This window comes from Siphateles boraxobius, unplaced genomic scaffold (genome assembly GCF_051911475.1).
Source record: "Siphateles boraxobius isolate OS27281-9 unplaced genomic scaffold, OSU_SipBor_1 46, whole genome shotgun sequence".
Taxonomy (NCBI): domain Eukaryota; kingdom Metazoa; phylum Chordata; class Actinopteri; order Cypriniformes; family Leuciscidae; genus Siphateles; species Siphateles boraxobius.
Window position 1 is genome coordinate 77,079 of NW_027509097.1, and position 16,272 is coordinate 93,350.

The window sequence follows — 16,272 nt, forward strand, 5'->3', positions numbered from 1 at the left end:
TCTAAAGAGATTACTGAATATTCTTACTTTTATTATAAATCATATTAAACAGGTCGTGGATCTACGGTCATTATTAACAGCCTTGTAGGCTGTACCATCGTCATCATCTTCATTATCGGCATTACAGGGATAACAATCTTTTGTGTAAAGAGATTCAAACGCAACAACCCTTCTGGATTCCAGATGAAATATGAAAGAGTTGCTTCTGCAGAACCAGCAATGATGACAGTAAATGTTCAGTGCGAAACTAAATAAAATTTTCATTTTTCATGTAAAGATCATGCAAGTGATAATGTTCAGTTTAACTAAAATACCTTTAACTGAACAAAAACTCTACTTGTTATTTTACAATGTTATATACGTAGATCAATATTGATCAGACCAATTTATCGGCCACTATTTGGCCATGTTGAGATAATCTGCATCAAATAATCATTCTGCTTTTGTGTTTTCAAAGACTTCAATAATATTGTTTTTATTTTAGCAGTTTTGAGTGTCATATATCCACATTGTAAATGCCATTGCATTGGCTCATTGATTTTTTTTTAAAGTTAGCATCATAATTGTATTTATTAAAGTCTCATGATGCTCTTAATATTGTCACAAGTCTCTTTTTAGAATTTTTAATCAACTTTAATGTCTGTAAAGGGAAACTATAGTGACAATTACAAGTGAATCTGTGGTAATTGGTGATGTATGAATATAAAGTCAGAAAGCTGATCTCTGCTCAAGTGTTATCTATGAATATAATGTATTAGGAAGATGCCTGTCTTAAGAAAAATGTGGATTTACTTTTAAACTGTAACATATTTAAATATAAGTTTAGCATGTGCTGGATGATGATATCAGTCATTGTGTTTTTATCAGAAATAAATAGAAATATTTGCTATTTTAGTTGTTATAATGACAAATATTTAATGAGAGATACATTTTTACAGAATTTATAATTTACTTTTGATATAATTCTTATGAATATTTATATATATTTTTAAGTGGCATTATTGTAAAATAATATATCAGCTATTGCATTTAATTTTATTTTGACAATTTACTTGAATAAGTAAATAACCGATGACAGACAAACGCAGAATCCGAGTAACAGAGACTAATCTGAAAGGTAAAATTTTTCTATGACTTATATACATGCTAATGAATATTTACATATTTAATTGCCCATATTTTAATTGAAGATATGTCATAATAGAAACACTGAAAGCGAATTGAATGATTTCACTCAATTAACCGATAGGTTTTAATAAAAGCAAACATGTCTGAAATGTACATTAATAAAGGTAAAAAATGAAATAGCCTCATTAATTACAATAAGTATTAAGTCTGAACATAATAACACAAGTAACAAGATAATGTAACAACATGCCACTTATTATATTTTTATGCCAAAATACAAACTATAACTTTTACTCCACAAATCCAAAAACACTAATGTGTCCACAAATCACTCATTAACCAATAGACACAAAAAAACGTGATATTCAACACAATGCAGTGTCATAGATCACCATTATCCTGAGACACAAAATTAGATCAATTATCCTCAAAACTTTGTTTCGGCTGACTAAATCTCACACATGTTAATATTCAGATGAAATGACAAAATTGAAAATATCGTAGCCATTCATTAAAAGTGTTGAGATGAGATTTTGTGGCATCTATTGTCAGGAGAAAATGATTTTTGGCCCATGTTACCCCAGCTGTTGCTGTAGTGTCCTGCCAGCAGAGGGCGTGTCGGGATGAAATCAGCTTTCTGTCTTTGACCAATATCAGATTGTCAGATCTATCAGATGATCAATATCAGATGAAACAAAAGTGGAAGTGAAAGAACAACTTTTTTTTCTTTGAAGTTTCTTTATTCTTTCACTTTGCTCCTAGTCTTTCACACAGTAGGCTATTTGATTTTCTTGTAAAAATTTCCGTAAGGACCGTGTTTGTACAGACTCTCTTTATGATGGCTCAGACTAGAGAATACAGAAATAAATAACAAACTAATGAAATGCACCAAAACAAAAAAGTATTAAAACAGCACTAGGTCAATTAAATCTGATTTTGTTAATTTCTGACAGTTACTGATGCTTTTCTTGATTTTCACATGTTAAGTTAGATCAAAACATTTTTTTAAATAGTCAACTTTTTTTTCAAGGGGTTTATTATGGGATACACACAAAGTATACACGCAACATTTTTTTTTAAGTTATTTGGCGTTACCTTTGATGCAGTTCCGATTAATAAGTGTATATTGATTCACATTAAAAAAGGACTCTTGTTTTGTAATTCTGGGTAGAGCATGCCATTGCCTCCTTATAACACCAGAGGAGCTGCAAAGGACCATCAGATGAACATGATCATACTCGTACTGTGTGTCAAGAGTTTATGCTTGAACTGAAGTTTGATCTCAGTGCTGGAGAACCGAATAAAGATGTGCGAGACAGACAGAAGTAATTAACACTGCGGATCAGAGACGGATTAACACTTTAAACCCTGAAGGCATTTTTTTTTCTTTTCTTTTTTCTGAGTGACATACAAAAACAGTAAAGACTCATATCTCCAAAACAACAGCAAGGAGAGCAAAAAGGTATGTATCGTTTGATAGAAAACTTTTTAGAAAATAAATTCATCACATTTTGACATTAACATGCTAAGAAAAAAGAAAAATATATATATATATATTACATGGGTGTTACAATGCATATATGTTAATGACAGGTTTAAGGGGTTAACCATGGATAACATGATTCTCCTTTAGACTAATCCATGCCCAGTTCACAATCGTCCCCGCAGCGAATATATTACAAAACAATGATTCCATAGTCGTTTCAAATGCATGTTTACTGTGAAAGTCTCCTTATGGAAGTGTCTCGCTCGAGGCACAACAGTTGTGAATTGTATTGTTTGTAATGATGGAAAATATAAGACAATCTGCATGCATTCATTCTTCGAGACATGGTTTAACAACTGCATGTAGAGGAGTTGCAAACTATTAAAAACCGGTTTAGCTTTGATGAGGGAAAGATTGACAGGTTCTTTATAGGTGGATAAGGGTTCCTCCATTGAGTTTAATGCCTTACAAAGAAGAAAAATCTCCCTGTTGTGTGTTTGTTCAGGTGTGCAATAGTAAAGGGAAACAACAACACCGCCTTGACCCTTTGAATGGCCGTCATGAGTATTACTATTAGCATTAAAGAGTAGAGCAATTAAGTCCAAGTTATTCAAATCCTTGACATACTAAGCCGAGTAAAAATAAGCAACGATCTTGATAGGTAGTAGGTTATATTCCCTAAGAGGATATGAAGAATTGAAATGCAAGCTGGCTTCACCTTTACGTCATGAGACTTGCAAGTCAGGAGAGATTTGCAAGTCAGTGACTGACACTGACAGCTGCGACTGACGGCTAAAAATACAGCGAAATGAACGACTGTGTTTTGAGAGCAACCGAGTCATTTTGAAAGTGAAAGTTTACTAGGCTGTCCTGTATAAAGCAGTAGTGAGCTGTACGTAGAGAGAGTCAGAGTGAATTAACTCACATGCTGAAGACATACAGACCAGAGGTGAGCAATAACTCTGTCTCAACAGGGAAATAATATCCTTTATGTTTACTGATCCACTCTATGTTCAAATGATGGCAGACTTCTTGTTTTTGGTTGATCTATTCCTAATGGACTTCATTTAATCCAATCAAACACATTCTGCTCAATTTTCAGTAAATCGTCTCAAGCTACTATAATCTCTAGCACTTTCTTATTAGTCCTAGTTGTTTAAGTTTCGTTTTTTCCTTGCAGGATCAAAACCATGAATGCTGTAAAAGCAGTTCAACTGTTCATTCTGGTTTGGACTTTTACTGCTGTCTGTCAAGCTGATGGTAAGAGAATAAACTTTCCCCTAGAAAGAGTGTGTGAGAATTTTAAGGTGGGACTAAATTCTAAAATAATGGAAAAAGTTTTGGTTCATATGAATTTGATTCATATATACACACACAAATAAAGATGCACAATATTCAGTGGAAGTGAATCTGATTTTCTTAAAGTTACAGACATTTTTTATTATTGTTCAGTTGCTGTATGATATGATATACATTGTTATTTTTCAGGTGACATCAGTGTAAGCTGTGCTGATGTGACTGGAACTGTGAGGAAAGAAGTAACTTTCACCTGCAGCGTCTCTCTGAAGAAGTCTAAACACTGCATTACACTGTATAAGTTTCTATATCCTGAGAAATATAGTGATTCTGAAATCTGTAGAGAAGATTTTCCTCAGGACTGTGAAAAGAGAAACAACTTCACATACAGATTCAGTTCAACTGCCGTAATGACGGGACAATTCAGATTCTTTATCCAAACAAACAGAGGACTGAAACTAACTGCATTCACTGTGAACATAACAGGTACCGTATGTAATACTGTTGTTTATAATTCAATAAATGTTTGCAACTTTTATTTTCAATACTAACAGTGGTTTAAAATCTGTTCACAGAGACCAGTAAACCTGAACCTCTCACTGAAGCTCCTGGAAAGAAAGGTAATATATTGTATTATACCACGGGCCTGTTGAATGCTTGATACTGATTGGTTGACGAATGTTTCAAGGTGTGGAATTATTTTCCAGTAAACGCACAGCAATGAAGTAGTTCAATGTCTGTCGACCGCATAACAGTTCCATATCACTTCGCCAACTTACCTCAGCTATTTCATTCAAAGACGCTGATATGATGGACAAAGATAACAAATATGACTAATAAAAGGATAAAAATGACAAACAACTTCCATGTTTTCCCTTCCAAATGACCGTTTATTATCTATGTAAATAATGCTGTTGTTCTTCAGCTCTGTCTCCGCACACACACACAGATGAGCAGTTCACACGCATTGAATCTTGTAAACGCTGCCCGCGAATTATCAATAAAATAGTGTAGCGACTGAAAAGATACATGACATTTCTTAGTTGTGAGTTGGTAACATCACTGTTTTTGAAGTAGTTCTACACGCAAGAGCATTTTAATGACAAAAACTCGACAAATGTCTTGAAATAAAAGACCTGTGATAAGATTCAATAAATGTTTGAAACTTTAATTTTTCAGTCTACTAACAGTGGTTTAAAATCTGTTAACAGAGACCAGTAAACCTGAAACTGTCACTGAAGATCCTGGTAAGAAAGAAAGAAATTACGAAGATCCTGGTAAGAAATAAATAAATTCCATTCCATTATAGTTATTGATTATTGAGCTCCAGGTTAATTATGGAACATCATTTTAAACAATGTCATGAAACATTTTAAATGTACTTTTCCAGATCAGTCAAAAACATCTCAACATGAAAAAGCAGAAGGTCGTGGATTTAAAGTTGCAGTCATCGCTGCCGCTGTAAGCTGTTTTATCATCGTCATTATGCCAATCATTTACAAAATGACACAAAAATACAAACCGAAGAGGATGTTTCTGGACAGCAACACAGAAAATTGTCCAGATAATACGATCTAATATCACTGACTCAGCAGAAAGCATTGAGTTTTGTTTGACTTTTAATGTGTAGATGTAAACATGAAAGACAAACTTTATAGGATCTCTAGTAAACTATATCTGTACATACATTATCTGTTGAACCTTAAACTGCTGAACTATATAACTCTGATTTCTGTGAAATATTGGTAAATCATTGATCTCTTTTATAAGAGAGTGCGTGTGTGTGTGTGTGCGTGCGTGCGTGCGTGCGTGTGTGTGTGTGTGTGTGTGTGGCTTTAATGAACTTAAGCCTGTGTGAACATTAAAAGGGTAAAGCAGCAAAAACCTAACTGCGTTTGCTTTTGCTTTGTTTTTGTTCTGAAATCCAAGGAATGTATATAATAAATGTTTATTTTGTATTTGGTATGTATGTAAATGATTTTTTACTGTTATTATTCTACACATGCAATTTTCTAATGATGTAAACGGTGTTGTATTGCACAGCATGTTTTATTGTTTTATAAAGCAATGGAATAAGGAAACATTTGTGTTTGTCTCTAAAGATCAATATCTGGAACCTCATGGATGTACAAGTTATACCAGTTAGTGAGTGAGATTCATTTGATGAGAAATGATCTGAGAAAGTGAGAAAAAGAAAGACTTTACGCAATACTTACATTTTCAATCAATCAATCAAACTTTATTTATAAAGCACTTTACAACAACCAAGGTAGACCAAAGTGCTGTACACAAGAATAAACAGATATACAAAAAGAACACAACACATACAGCATAAAATACAGAGTAAAATAACTTCTAAACAAAACGTATAAAACAAACCATAAAACTGCTAAACCATAAAAGCAAAATGTCAACTCCTGGTGTTAAAGGCCAAAGAAAATAGATACGTTTTTAAAAGAGATTTAAAATGACTGATTGAAGTGGCCTGTTTTGTGGCAGGTCATTCCACAATTTTGGAGATGCCACTGCAAAAGCACGGTCCCCTCTAAGTTTACGTTTCGTTTTGGGTAGGCCTACATGTAGGAGCAGTTTATCAGCTGACCTAGAGAACGAGTGGGTGTGTGAAGATGTAATAACTCCGAGATATAAGACGGGGCAAGACCATTTAATGATTTAAAAACAAATAAAATAATTTTAAAATTGATCCTGTAGCCTACTCTACAGGCAGCCAATGAAGTGATGCTAAGACGGGTGTAATGTGTTCGTATTTACGTACTCCTGTCAAGAGACGTGCTGCTGCGTTTGGCACCATTTGCAAACGAGCTAAAGAAGACCCACTAACTCCCACAAATAGTGCATTACAGTAATCCAGCCGACTAGTAATAAAGGCATGGATCACTGTCTCAAATTGACGTCTTTCCAAGAATGGCTTTACTTTGGCCAAATTTCTCAGCTGAAAAAAGCCCGTTTTGACTACTGCTCTGATCTGGCTTTCGAAGTTAAGATCAGCATCGATTTTAACCCCTAGGTTAGTGATAACAAGTTTATTATATTGGGCCAAAGCACCTAACTCAACGGAACGAGTCCCATTAGTGCCACCAAAGATCATTACTTCCGTTTTATTAGCATTTACATTTTGAGAAAGTGAGAAAAAGATAGACTTTACACAATACTTCAATTAAAATCCTGTGTGTACCAGTCAATTATATTAATATTACGTAACTGTTGAAATGCATTATAGCAAAGTCATATAATAATTATAGATAAAAAATACTATATTTTTATTTAAGCAGCACCTGAATGTACATAAACTGCATCAATCTTGTTTAAGCTTGTTATAATTGTAAATGAGGACAAAACTGAAAGTGAAGGAAACACTAATTTGTTTTTTTTACTTTTTATTTCTTTGACTTTTCTATATTCTTTCTCTTTGTTCCTGGTCTTTCATACAGTATGTGTTTCGCTTGTGAAAAGTTCTGTAAGGACCGTGTTTGTACAGCCTCTATTTATGATGGCCTAGATTAAAGAAATAAATAACAGACTATAATGAAATGCACTTTATTCTTGATTGTGTTTTAGAAAGATCTAATACAGCGCTATAGGTCAATTAGTTAAATCATTTCAGAATTGTTAATTTGACGCTTAGTAGGCTAGGCTTGATTTCTACGAGAATAATTAAATCACTTTTTTTTAATTATAGGTCATTTTAAGGGTGTTTAGTAAATGCACTCAGACTAAAGACAGTTCATATACCAAGTAAGATTATCAATATCATACTCATGATTAGGCCTATTTATGAGCCATCTGGCTTTTATGCTTGGACTGATTCCCTGTCGAGTGATGCTGAAGGAACGAATGGAAAAGAAATGGACGAGACAGAGAAATATTTAGAATTAACATGTAATGAGAATTAGCTTTTTAAATGCATATTTCTTGCAATCAAAGTCTTCCTAAACATCATGGGAAGCACCTCGCTCGAGGCACAACTGGTACATTGTATTGTTTGTGATGATGGACATTTTTGTACAAACTGTAATAAGACGAACCAGTTTAACGACTGCATGTGTATGTAATGCAATCTATAAACCACCTGTTTACCTCTGTGAGTGAACTCACACGCTGAAGACATGACCAGGTGAGCAATAACTCTCTCTCAACAGAGACATAATATTCTTTATATTTACTGATCCTTAACCAGCCACAGGAAAATAAGTAGCCTACATGCATGGTGTTTTTGTGATTTACACATTTTGCAGATATTTCGTAATGGCTTTGAAAATAGAAATCTTGTGATTTTGCAGTGGTATTTTGCACTCAGTTCCTTCTACACCTCCAAATTAATGCATGATTCATTATGCGTGGAACCCTGCAAAATTATTTAATTGTGACATTTAAATACGTTTTTTTTTTTCTCATGCTTGAAGTAAAGTTATTACTCTGCAATTATCATTCTCAGTATTAGATCAATTATCATTAAAAATGCACTAGAATATGCTGCCTTTTTTTAAGCATGCATGAAGAATAATTAATTAAAGAAAAATTTAATTGTCATCCTTTAATCACCCACATGTCATTTTAAACTACTTTAAATCACCATAATAATTGTCTCGTAGCCTACATAAAATTCAAATGATGGCAGAATTTATGTTTCCTAACAAAATTGATTTAATCTAAGCATTAATTGATTGAATTAATTTTGATGAATTCTGACATTGTTCTGAGTTTTCAGTAAATCGTTAGCCTAGAAATTTAGACGCACCCTAGCGGCAGCAACATTTATTTAGCAATTTATCTTGATGTGGGTCTGGCTTGCCAGGCTATTGAATCGCTTTCTTTACTGTCTATAGCAAATCGTCTATATCTACTTTCAAATCTCTAGTACTTCCTTATCAGTCCTTAAAAGGATAGTTCACCCAAAAATTCTGTCAGTAATTACTCTCCCTCATGTTGTTCAACCCCGTAAGACCTTCGTTCATCTTCAGAACACGAATTAAGATATTTTTGATGAAATCTTTAGTTTATCAAGCGACGACAATACTTTTCGTGCACAACAATAAACAAACAAAAATAACAACTTTATTTCATTACCATAACAACTATTCCTTTCCATATTCTATTTGAATGAGTTCACTAGTGTAACAGCGCAGCCCTTCTGTTTTGTACGTCAGAGCGCTGTGCTGTTAAACTAGTGAACTCACTCGAGGCCCACAGAGAACTTAAACTGTGTTCCGAAGATGAACAAAAGTCTTACGGGGTTGAAACAACATGAGTGTGAGTAATTACTTACAGAATTTTCATTTTTGGGTGAAGTATCCCTTTAAGTTTCACTCTTGATGCAAATTTCTGTCATTTGTTTCTATTGCAGAATCAAAATCATGAATGCTGTAAATGCAGTTCAACTGTTCATTCTGGTTTGGACTTTTACTGCTGTCTGTCAAGCTGATGGTAAGAGAATAAACTTTCCGCTAGAAAGAGTGTGTGAGAATTTTGAGGAGGGACTAAATCTACACTGTAAAAAAGAATCTTAATTTTACAAAAAATAACTGATTTTTTGACGATAATTTTCATTAATTTTAAATTGTACTCAGAACTCTGTAAAATTACAAATAATTTCTGTAAATTAAAAATTCAGCTGTTATTTTAGGTATTGGGACATTATTGACCATTTTTTAAGATTTTATTTTTTACAGTGTAAGATAAAGAAGAAAAAAGATCAAAACTTATTAATATATATATATATATATATATATATATATATATATATATATATATATATATATATATATATATATATATATATATGCTAATTTATGTGTTTATACACTCACACTTTTCTGTTCATACAGATCAGTACAAATTTACTTTACTTTTAGAGATAATAAACACATTTTCAGTGATGACTACAGGAACTTGTGTTTCTCAATTGACTCTATCTGATACACATGATTAAAAGATATAATTAGAATGATTTTGGATGCAGAGAGACAACTGTATTATTCTGCTTTTTGTAAATAAATAATATTTTATATAAGCTACAATAAATAATAGATAATAAAATGTGTGATTGTCCCATAGCTAAAGATCAAATTCTATTGATGATCTAATGTACAAAAACATAATGCATTGGTTTTATTTATGAATAGGTTCTCTAATGAAAGAGTCTAAATATAATTTTTTATATAACTGGCTTGGACACAGACACAACAGGTTTTGTTGTGATCAGTTGCTGTATTATATGATATTTTTCAGGTGACATCAGTGTAAGCTGTGCTGATGTGACTGGAACTGTGAGTGAAGAAATAACTTTCACCTGCAGCATCTCTCTGAAGAAGTCTGAACACTGCATTCAATCCTATAAGTTTCTATATCCTGAGAAATATGGCTCCACAATCTGTAGAGCAGATTTTCCTCTGAACCCATGTGAACAGGGAAACAGCTTCACATGCAGATTCAGTTCAACTACAGTAATGACAGAACAATTCAGATTCTTTGTGCAAGTAAACGGTGGACAGAAACAAACTGCATTCACTGTGAACATAACAGGTACCGTATGTAATACTGTTGTTTATAATTCAATAAATGTTTGCAACTGTACTTTTATTTTTAATCTACTAACAGTGGTTTAAAATCCGTTCACAGAGCCCATTACACCTGAAATTATCACTAAAGATCCTGGTAAGAAATATATTACATTTAAAACGATTAGTTCCAGTCATTGATTCTGACTGGTCAATCACTCTGTGTTTTATTCACGATAAAACAAGGCTATGACCGTTTCACTCATCAGTTCTATATGTATCACTACACAACACCCCTAGAAACTCTTAGCAACTTAAACATAATAGTTCTCATTGATAAGATTATAGAGTATTGTGAGAGATCACTTAAGCGAGTGTAGACTACCTGCTTTTACAGAAGGCTTAGATATAGCATTTTCATTCAGGTCAGTCCTATATTCATAATAAAAATCAGTTTGAATGTCCGCAGCAAGATCTTGTCCTTTTAACAGCCTCTCGTACCTATTGCCTATTTCTACTATAGTTATTGATTATTCCGCTCCAGGTTACTTATGGAACACAGAAAACGCCACTTTAGTGTCTTTTCAGTATATTTATAATTTTTTAAATTATCTGTGAATAAATGATTTTAGAGTGAATTGTCTAAGAATGAAACTGATGTATGGTCATGGTATCCAAATAGTGGCACTTATTCTCTCTAAATATTTCATCAGAGTGATTCAGAGATGTGTAGATTTGGTCTGTGTGTGATTCCAGTCTGTATTCCCTGTTCTTGTGTTAAAGGACTTTTATGTTTAAGTGTTTTTCTGTTCCCATTGTTTCTGTGTTCACTTCATGTGTTAAGTTGTTGATTTGCTACCTTGTTTCTATAGTTACCCTCATTTGATTCCATGTCCTAATCATTTACACCTGTCTTCATCAGCCCCTTGTTAACTGTGTGTACTTCAACCCCAGTGCGTCTCATGTTCCTTGTCTGGATTGGTTTTGTTCCTAATGGATGTTTTTTAGGCCTGTTTCCTCCTGTCTGGATTACCTTGTTCATAGCCTAGATTTACTTCTGTTGTCTTGTATGTCAGATGTTTGATAGGCTAAAGTAGATTTTATGAGTTAAGCAATCATTTAAACAGTTTAAATGCACTTTTCCAGAGCCGACATCAACAACAGAGGTTCCTGGATCAACAACAGTAGAGAATACAGTATTAATGAAAGGAAATGATACTAAATCACTAACAGGAAAATCTATTGTCATCGGTTCAGTTGCGGGCTTTTTCATCATCATCCTCATCATCATCATCATCATCAAAATGACAATCATTTGCAAAAGGAGTTGACCAAACCCAGTGGATTCCAGTGTGTCTGGGCCTCAGACATGATGATGACAACAGCAGTTATCCATAAAACGTGATCTATGCCACTGACAGCAGTATGAAAGTGTTGAGTTTTGTTTGACTTTAAGGCCCCATCCACACTACTGCATTTTAGTTTAGAAATGGAGAATTAAAACGAATACGATCTCCGTCCGCACCAGCGTTTCAGCTGCGTATTAGAACTGATCTCCGTCCACATTAAAACGACTGAAAACGCGGATCACGTCACCATTAACCTACACTGGGCCTGCGCGTGCCGGTGTAAACAGGAGACTATTCCTCAGATTTCGCTGAGGTTGATAAGTGCCTATCTGGACACTCGAAAGTTTTCGCACCATTCCTCAGGAACCACAACTTCATTGATAAACTTATCCCACCATGCGCTGGTTCTTCCCAGCTTAAACCAAAATCGACACTCCATGTACAGTCGATATCGCCGCTGCACACGGGGATTGTCACAGATTGCTCGAATAATAGCTTGCCTCTGGCGCATGTAGGCAGTTATAGCATTGTAAAATGCAGAATTTACTTGCACTAACGTAACTGGTAGTCCAGGTTGTTGTTGTATGTTTTCTTCCGTTGTATGACACCCAATCAGAGAGCCGAGCGTGAGCCTCTGCGTCATCGTTTCTAAAGTCCTCCGTTTTGACCCGTCTTCACTAAAACGCCCTCCGGAGATTCAAAACGCAAAACGGGGTTGGCAGCGTTTCTAAACTTCTCCGTTTAGGTCTTCGTTTTTGCCGTTTTAGTCTGGACGGTAGGTGCAAACGTAGCAAAAGGTCTCCGTTTCTAAACTAAAACGTAGTAGTGTGGATGAGGCCTAAATGTGAAGATCGCGAAAGACAAAAGCTTTATAGGAACTCCAGTAAACTATATCTGTACATACATTACTATCTGTTATACCTCACACTACTGAACTATATAACTCTGGTTGAAGGGTTTAAAACTCTGTTTCTGTTTTATATTGATTTCTGTGAAATAATAGCATATTATTGATCTCTTTGATCTACAGTATTTGGCTTTAATGATCTTAAGCCTGTGTGAACACTAAGATACGATGCTGTGAAACCCAATCTGTGTTTGGTGTTGCTCTTTTTTCTGACTTTTTAAGAAATGTCTGTTATGTATGTCATGTTGGAATTGGTTAAGTGGTATACTGTAACTATAAAGCTTAAGTATGGAATTATTTTAAACTTTCAATATTTTGTACGTGCAATTTTCGAATGCTGCGAATGCTGCGAATATTAGACAAACTGCATTCATATTTTAACACGTGGTTTAACGACTGCATCTAGAGGTGATGCAATCCATTAAAAACCCTGTTTACCTTTAATGAGGGAGAGATTTTGCAATGCCAGGTTCTCTCATGGGTGAATAAGGGTTCATCCAATGAATATAATTATTTTAAATATCACTGTTGTTGTCACAACTTGCTTGAAGAAAGCACAGGAAGAAGATTATCAGGTTAAAAAGTTTTTTTAATAATCCACACTGAAGATAATCCAGGCAAACTAAACACAACTGTAACATAGATGAGACCGGACAAAGAACAGAAACACAGGAACTTAAATACAAGAGACAAACAAGGTAATTAATCACACAGCTGAAAAACATCCAGGACAACAAGCTAACCAAAGGAAAGACGTTGGGCTTGTTCGACTTGAACGGTGTTGTGAAGAATTTATTTATTTATTTTTTTTATTTATTTTCAAGGATAGCCCCTTGAGATGAACCATCTCATTTTCGAGGGGGTCCCTTCTTTACAACAAACAAGATCATAGTCGAAAATCATAAATAAAGTAAATACAACACAGGACTATTACAAACATTTAGATACATTGACATTCTCATTCATAAACACACACACTCAAACAATGCTCTCATAAACTTACTCCCATCCCATTTGTCCCATACCATCATCAAAAACAGGTCAATAAACCATCTGCGAAAAATGAAAATACACAAACAAGATATGGATATGCTTACAAACATCCATAAACCCATACAGATATCTGAATAGAAGAAAAAAAAAAAAAAAAAAAAAAAAGAAAAAAAGGAATCAAAAACAAGAACATATTGTTTGAAGATAAGTAAAAAGAGATGATTTGAAAACATAAAAAGAGGTTATAGATCTGAGCGAACAAGGAAGATTGTTCCAATCTGATGGAGCTTTAAATTTAAATGCACGACGTCCTAATTCTTTATTAATTCTGGGTATATGAAAAAATAACTGATCCGTGTGCCTTAAATTGTACTGAGTGTTAAAAGGAATTAGGTAATATTTCAGATATGAAGGGAAATTAAAATGAATGCATTTAAAAATAAGTAATGACCAATGAAATTGCCTCCTTGACTTGGGTGCCAGCCAGTTCAAAGACTCGTACAATTGACAGTGGTGAGTTCTGTAGGGACATCGAAGCACAAATCTACAAAGACTATTATATAGTACAGAAATAGGACGAAGATTTAAATCTGAGGTGTTCCCATAAATGGCATCAGCATAATCAAGTATTGGAAATATTAGATGAGTAATAATTCTTTTGCGAACCTGTTGTGAAAAGCAATCAGCAGAGCGATAAAGTGATTTCAATTGCCCGTATACTTTCTTGCAAATTGAATCAATATGAGGTTTAAAGGAGAGCTGAGAATCAAGCCAGAGACCAAGATATTTATATTCTTCAACTTTTGTTAATGTTGTTCCATCCTGGAAACTAATAGACCAATTTTTAGATAAAGGTAAAGAATTAAGTCGAGTGCAAAACAACATACTTTTAGATTTGCTCCTGTTCAATAAGAGTTTATTAGAAGAAAACCATTTCTGAACTAAGTTGAAGTCCATTTGTAAAGAATGTTGGATTTGTAAAATGTCAGAACTGGAAAAGTATATTACAGTGTCGTCTGCATATAAATGAATTGAACAGTCTGAACAAATTTGCGGTAAGTCATTAATAAAAATGGAAAATAAAAGAGGACCTAAAGCTGAACCTTGCGGAACACCTTTATCTATGATTTTAAAGCCTGACTGGCTGCCTTGAAAAGTAACACACTGACTTCTGTGATGAAGAAAAGAATTAAAAAATAATAAAGAGTCAGAGGAAAGTCCAATAGCATACAATTTATCCAAAAGAAGATAATGATCAACCATATCAAATGCTTTGGTAAGATCAATAAATATAGCTCCTGTCGGCATATTACTGTCAGAAGCTGACAGTATGTCATTTGTGAATTTTAGAAGAGCAGTGGTGGTCGAAAAATTTGATCGAAAACCAGATTGATGTGGAGATAATAGATTTTGGTCATTAAGATATTTAGTAAGTTGGTTAAAAATTAGTTTTTCAAATATTTTTGTTACACTATTGATAATTGAAATAGGTCTGTAATTGTTAATATCTGTGATATCACCTCCTTTATAAAGAGGAATTACTCTGGCGCATTTCCATGAACTGGGTATTTCACAAGTTGCTAACGATAAATTAAATATATCAGCCAGTGGGAATGATAGAACACAAGAGGCGAGTTTATAAAACTTAATCTCCAGCCCATCTGGGCCAGCACTGCTTCCAGAGTTTATGCCATCAATAACCTGCTGAACATCAGCTGGAGTAACAATATTAAAGCAAAAGGATCTATTGCACCTGTTCTGGGTCGCAAAAGAATCCAGATGAGAAGAAAAGGAAAAAGAACTGCCAATTGTAGAGAAATGCTGACTGAAAGCTTCTGCAATTAATAAAGGTTCGCTAATTGTTTCATTGTTTACGCTGATATGAGAGAAAAGGCTTTTTGTGGTTTTATTGGTTATAGAATTGATTTTCTTCCAGAATTGCTTTGGATTCTTGAAGTTAGTTGATAAACAGTTATTGTAGTAATTTGCTTTGGCATTTCTAGTATTGGTTTTACATTTATTTCTTAATTCTTTGTAAGTACCCCAATCAGCAGGATCATTTGATGTACGATATTTTTTCCAAGCCTTATCTCTTTGTTTAAATAAGCATATGAGATCTCCTTTGATCCATGGTAAGTGACGACCCTTAACTTTGATTGATTTCCATGGAGCATGTTTATCTATTAGCTCAACAAATTCAGAGTAAAAGTAGTTCCACGCATCTTCAACAGATGGAATTAACTGAAATCTCTCCCAATTTATGTTTAATATATCTTGAATAAAATGTTCAGGATTAATATTATTTGATTTCCTTACTCTGATTAATTTAGGAGGAAGATGAGGCATTTTGATTTTCCAGATGCAAAAAACAATAGAATGGTCACTAAGAGAGTCAGGTAATACCCCAGATTTTAAAATTCTACCAGGATGAGAAACTAGAATCCAATCAATCAAGGAAGAAGAGCTAGGACCAACTCTGGTAGGTTCAGTTATAAGTTGAGTTAAATTTATGCTGTTAAAGTGATTGCGGTCTTTATTAGAAGAGTGAACTAACCAATTGGAGTTAAAGTCCCCTAATATAATTTTTTCAATAGC

The 16,272-nt window shown here is 34.0% G+C and overlaps 1 protein-coding gene across 1 annotated transcript in view; it reads left to right on the forward strand.

Annotated features, from left to right (window-relative positions):
* Positions 1–2,543: 2,543 nt before the first annotated feature.
* Positions 2,544–16,272, forward strand: part of LOC143709682 (uncharacterized) — a 66,296-nt gene continuing 52,567 nt past the window's right edge. The window contains exons 1-4 of the mRNA XM_077200283.1: positions 2,544–2,590; positions 3,795–3,874; positions 4,103–4,396; positions 10,160–10,453. Of these exons, the coding sequence (XP_077056398.1) occupies positions 3,805–3,874; positions 4,103–4,396; positions 10,160–10,453 (658 nt within the window). The 5' untranslated portion in view covers positions 2,544–2,590; positions 3,795–3,804. The remainder of the gene's footprint in view (positions 2,591–3,794; positions 3,875–4,102; positions 4,397–10,159; positions 10,454–16,272) is intronic.